Genomic DNA, 5,380 nt, shown 5'->3' with positions numbered 1-5,380 from the left:
GACACTAATTTCAGTAAATCCTTCCAGCAAGAATATCCAAATATCCTCTCATCTCTATTGGATATATTTTACTTAATATACAAAACAAAAAGACCATTCAAGCAAAACAAAAACAAGACCAAAAATGTGCAGCTTGCTTTATAAAGACTGAAATCTTTCATTGTCCAAAAACCATTGGTTTATTTCTTCTCCAACATCTTAAAAGTTGACTTAATCCTATGAATGAGTACCCGCTCTTTTGCAGCTTTTCTGTTTCACAGCATACTTCTAAGTATGTATTCTAAGACAATTTATAGCCCTCCTATAAATTGTTGGCAGAACAAATAAATTTATATATTTATTTTTATAACAACAATTTATAGCCCTCCTATAAATTGTTGGCAGAACAAATAAATGCATTAGAATTGATTTTGCTTCAGGTGTACTTTAGGTGAATGTTAAATACCATTTTTGGAATCAGATACCCATTACCCATACTGCATGGATACTGGTACTTCAGAAGTCAGCAATTGTAAAAATGGAAAAGAACAGCATTTATGCTTTAAAAAAAAAAAAATTTTCCAGAGAGTTGCTAATAGGGTTTGGCAGATATTGCTGTCATTTTAATTTGCAAATGTTCATCTAGTGGAAAACAATCAATTTTTTCAACTTTTCTCTGAAGTTACTGGGTAAGTTGGAAAGATATTGCAGTACAGGCATACAGGCATGCTCAAAGAACAGTTTTGCCAGTGACTTAGCATACCTAGAGATAGCCTTATACTTTGGAACATAATTCAAAAGATGAGGGGGATTTACCTTCCTATGAAAATTTTAGGTTTTTTCTTTCATTTTAAAAATTTTGTTCTGTATTTGGCCTCCAATCATACCACTGATAAGATGAATGCATAGCACACAGAAAAGAGTAAGAACCAAAAGTGCTGCAGAAGCGATACATGTGATTTAGGAAGATAATGTTCATCATGTTATATAGATACCTTGGATTCATAATTAACTTGACAGAACTTAAAAGATTTTCTGATGCAGGATGCTTTGCTTCCCCCCCCCAAAGAGTTTTTAGCAGAAAGTAGATCAGAATAAAACTGGGCAATAAAAAGTGGAAAGTCCTTGAACTGAAGTGTACAGGCAGCAATGTAAAATAAAATTATTTTATATGTAACACATATGACAAGCTGATACAGCAAATTACTTACTCGGTAAACCCACGACTCAGTTTTGAAAGGAGGATTTGTTCATTTCAGAACTCAACAGCAAGTATAAAACATTAAAGCCATCTTAAACTGAACTCCACTTCTATTATCTTTGAATTTTTTTTTAAACGTTGTCTTACGATTAAGACATTCATTACTGTTTAGCACATCATATAATTTATAATAATTCTCTGCAGAACAATATAGTTAATTCAGTATCATCAATAACTTTATACAGATACAGTATTGAAGCCATGTCCTCTGTCCGCTTACTGTCAAGTACAAAACAGCTTATATAGACTAAAAAAAGCTACACACCACAGTTGTAGCATACTGTATTTTGTGCCTGATTAAAGTTTACAGTAGTGGCTTTTTGATCTTTCAAGACAAATAAACATGATACCACATAAACAGTTGTGCAAACTCAGGCTTAGGAGGAAGACTTAACTACCTCCTTTTTCCAGAACTACTTTTCCCTGCTTTACTGCTGCTACTACCAGATTTGCTGGAAGATTTTGAAGAGAATAGTCTTGTCATGAATTCAGAGACATCTGGCAGCTCATGGTTGGAATTCAGCATGTTCATTGACTGCTCCATTTCCTGCATGCAAAGATTAGATAACCTTAATAGCTTGCAACAATTCTGGCTGTTTATAAGGCATCAGCTGAAAATCGTATCAGGAAGATGTCAAATATTCCCAAATACTGTTTTACTATTTGCAGTCCTCCAGAGTACATATTGCTACATATTTTTATGCAACCACAGCCAATTGCCCAGCTACACACAGAAACATAAAACCCCAAAACTAAAAGCACCGGTATATGGAAAAAGGTAACCATGTCTTAAGCAGTCTTACAGGGCAACCACCTGATAAAAAAAAACCAACTTCTAGAAGAAAAAAAATGCCATTACTTATTTTCAGCATTACTTTCCTCCATTTTAAAATTTAAGCTTTTGTTTAGATTTTCAGATCTGTGTTCTCATAGATTTCACATACTTTTGTATGTGTTTTCAAATTAGTATTTTGAAATACTAATTTCAAATTAGTGAATTTTGTGTTTTCAAATTAGTATTATTTATGCTAAATCTAACAAATTTTTGAAGCTGTTTGAAGGGATTAGATATTTTTATTGCCCTACTTTGTAACATCAAGCTATCAGTGTACGGCAGTTGAGTTTTCTGTTTCATGAAAGGATTTTAATATGAGACCATATATCCAGCTAAGCTTAATCTAACTTTAGAGTTTAGCATAGTAGCTCTATGAGACGAATTAGTACAGTTTAAAACAAACAAACCCTGGAGTACTTTTAATGCATACAACAGCTGAACTGCACATCCACAATGAGATAATGCTTATAGTAATTGCCAGTTTAATGTGGGATTGCCACCTTGCTCTTCTAGTTACCATTCAGAATGATACAGCTTTAAATGTTTTCAAGGTACAAACAAAGAAAAAGCTGTTATGGTAGCCTTTGTTACTATTGCATCTCTACTACATCTGTACTTAATGCCTCTACAACAAGCACAGTTACTAAATCATTAACTTTCTATATAAACTAGTACTGTGCTGATTCCATAAAGAAAGAACAAGCTAACTTGAAAAATGTAATACAAGCTCCATACCCTCCACAAGCAAACTGAAGATGGATATACACTTAAGAATTTATTACACAGTCATCTAGAGAATGCCATTACAATTGAGTTCTTAAAAACTACCTTCTCCTATTCTTTAAAGATAATTTAAATTACAAGCAAGATTCCTTCAACTTAAAATTTCTTCTTAACAAGTCTTATCATTCAGCTAGTAAGAACTAAATCATCAGAACAGCCTGTCTGTAAGCAGTGTCAGATCAGTGAAAAAAGTAAGGAATAAGTGATTTTTTTAAAATTCAACTTCCAAAGTTCAGCTTGGTTTGAAGAATATGCCATGGATATCTAGCATATCTTTGTATCCTATTTTTAACCAAAAATTAAAGCCAAAAGAGCATTATATAGCTCCGATATGCTTTTTATAGGTATTACTTTAAAAAAAAAAAAAAAAAAAAGACTCAGACACCTATAAAGTACTACTGAAGACAGTGGTCATTTAGAGGAAAAGAAATTCGAATTAACCAAACCCTCAAAAAGCAGCCACCCAAGACAGACAAGGAATACTTCTAAAAATAAGAAAAGATTTAGCAAACACCTTGAATCTCCATTTTGTCCTAGCCTTCTGCTATTCGGCATTTTGCATGATGAAAGGACAATAAATCAGATAATTTAATGACTACATTAAGACTCCATATCATATGCACTATTGTGACATCTGGATTTACAGTCTTGTAAACTGTATGGTTTAGGTTGATGGGTAAGAGAAGCCCACATCATACTCTCCTCAACACACCTGACACTTACTAAATGATGTCTAAAAATGAAGTGCTAGATTTAAACATAGTGCAGAAATACATTGGAAATTTATAGAAAAAATAGCCTTTGAGAAATTATATTTATCGCTCCAAAGAAACTCTGGAAAACACCATTCATACTGCAACACTTTCAAAGCAGTGCCAAACAATTTAATTCTGTGTTGTGCTGTTTAACAGCAAATTCATGAGTCGGAAACATTAGAATTCATTGTTAGAACAGCAACACTGTATTAACTGAATAAGTGATGCCCATTAAGACTTCTTTAAAAGTCTGGTTTTGTTTTTATTATTTTCTGTACCTTAAAATCTCATTATTTTTGTTCTCTATGTCTGCATCAATTGAATGCACTTACCCGTCTCATATCAGGATCACTGGTGTTGACAACTTTAGGCAAAAGCACAAATATCAGTAATGGAAGAACCATCATCATCACCTACACAGAAAACAGCAAATATTTCTTCAGCTTATTTGTTGCTCCAGACATTTTTAGACACAGCCAAATTCTACAACTACTGCATCCCGAGTCAGTAATCCAGTTACAGTAATCCACTTGTCAGGAAAGAAACGTGGTAAGGAAGTATGTTTTAAGTAACAGATTTCCAAGTTGGACCATTAAAGTAAATGCTTGTTATCTCTTTCATCTGTTATAATTACAATCTTGCAACATGTTGCTCTCCACACTACTAGAACAACATCATGTTGTCAAAGGAACCAGACTATGGGCTATTTTCAGAGGACATTAACAGAGTGGGTATATAGGGGAGGAGAGGTCATAGAAAAACTTTCTATTTGTAAACAAGTAAAAAAAGAAAGCATTAAAACAAATCTCTCAGAAAAGCAAAGTGTGCACACCTTTTCTCAATTATTTTATTCGCGGTATTCTGAAGAATAGCTATATTTGGATCCTTAGCATACTTTTAATCTTTGTGTGTTGCTTATACGTACCATAGGGTTCATGAGGAAATCTGTCCATCCCCAAGATTCTCTCTTTATAAAGTATGAAGGAGGCCCAGAAGATTTCATCTGGAGTGGGTATGGCAGCCTGACAACTTCAGAGGTTTTGATGTAATTCACATATCTTGCTCTAATGAGCAAAATGTAAATAATTAAAAATACACATACGATCTTTAACAAAAAAATAAAGATTATTTAATAATATTCCAAATGAAGTTTTAATAATAGAATACAAACAGAACTATCTGCTAGGCAGTGTCAGCTAGACTTCATTTTTCAGAAGCTAATTTCTCTCAGCAGCACACTTTATGGAATCAAATGATACTTTACCTTTTTTTCCAGGCTAGCTATTAAGCAGGCTGAAAAACTTGATACTGAAAACAGACCTGCAGATCAGAAACATCAGAACTATTTGTTCAAATGTGACCTCTGCAAAACATTTTTTCTCACCGTGGTAACAAGCACGAAAAGCTACAATATTTAAAGAGAAGGTACAGCCTTGAACAGTGCAGTGTAGCTTAAACAGTTTGCTCGGGGCAACATTTATATATGAAGTTAATACTACCTTTTCCCTAAGTGCATTACTTCGCATTTATCAATACTGAATCTCAGTCTTTATTACTTTATAAGGTCTTTCCATAGTTCTTCACTAGTATTCTTCACTTGGGCCTAGTATTCAGATAGTTACTTGGTACTATCATCTAACTTTGTCACTCTTCACCCATTTTTCATGATTTATGAATATTTACACAGCTTGTGCAACTCCAGGGATGACTTCTGCCCATTACAAGAGAAATCATTTATTCCTTCTGAATTTTTCACCAAATTCAAAC

At 33.5% G+C, this 5,380-nt stretch overlaps 1 protein-coding gene across 1 annotated transcript in view; it reads right to left on the bottom strand.

The window, feature by feature from the left end:
- Positions 1-584: 584 nt before the first annotated feature.
- EMC7 (ER membrane protein complex subunit 7) overlaps positions 585-5,380 on the bottom strand; it is a 10,111-nt gene continuing 5,315 nt past the window's right edge. The window contains exons 3-5 of the mRNA XM_009321003.1: positions 4,539-4,677; positions 3,946-4,026; positions 585-1,787 (exon numbers count right to left, since the gene is read on the bottom strand). Coding sequence (XP_009319278.1) covers positions 1,635-1,787; positions 3,946-4,026; positions 4,539-4,677 — 373 coding nt within the window. The 3' untranslated portion in view covers positions 585-1,634. The remainder of the gene's footprint in view (positions 1,788-3,945; positions 4,027-4,538; positions 4,678-5,380) is intronic.

This window comes from Pygoscelis adeliae, unplaced genomic scaffold (genome assembly GCF_000699105.1).
Source record: "Pygoscelis adeliae isolate BGI_AS28 unplaced genomic scaffold, ASM69910v1 Scaffold3, whole genome shotgun sequence".
Classification (NCBI taxonomy): Eukaryota; Metazoa; Chordata; class Aves; order Sphenisciformes; family Spheniscidae; genus Pygoscelis; species Pygoscelis adeliae.
Note: the sequence above shows the minus strand (reverse complement) of the source record. Positions and strands in the feature narration are given on the sequence as shown.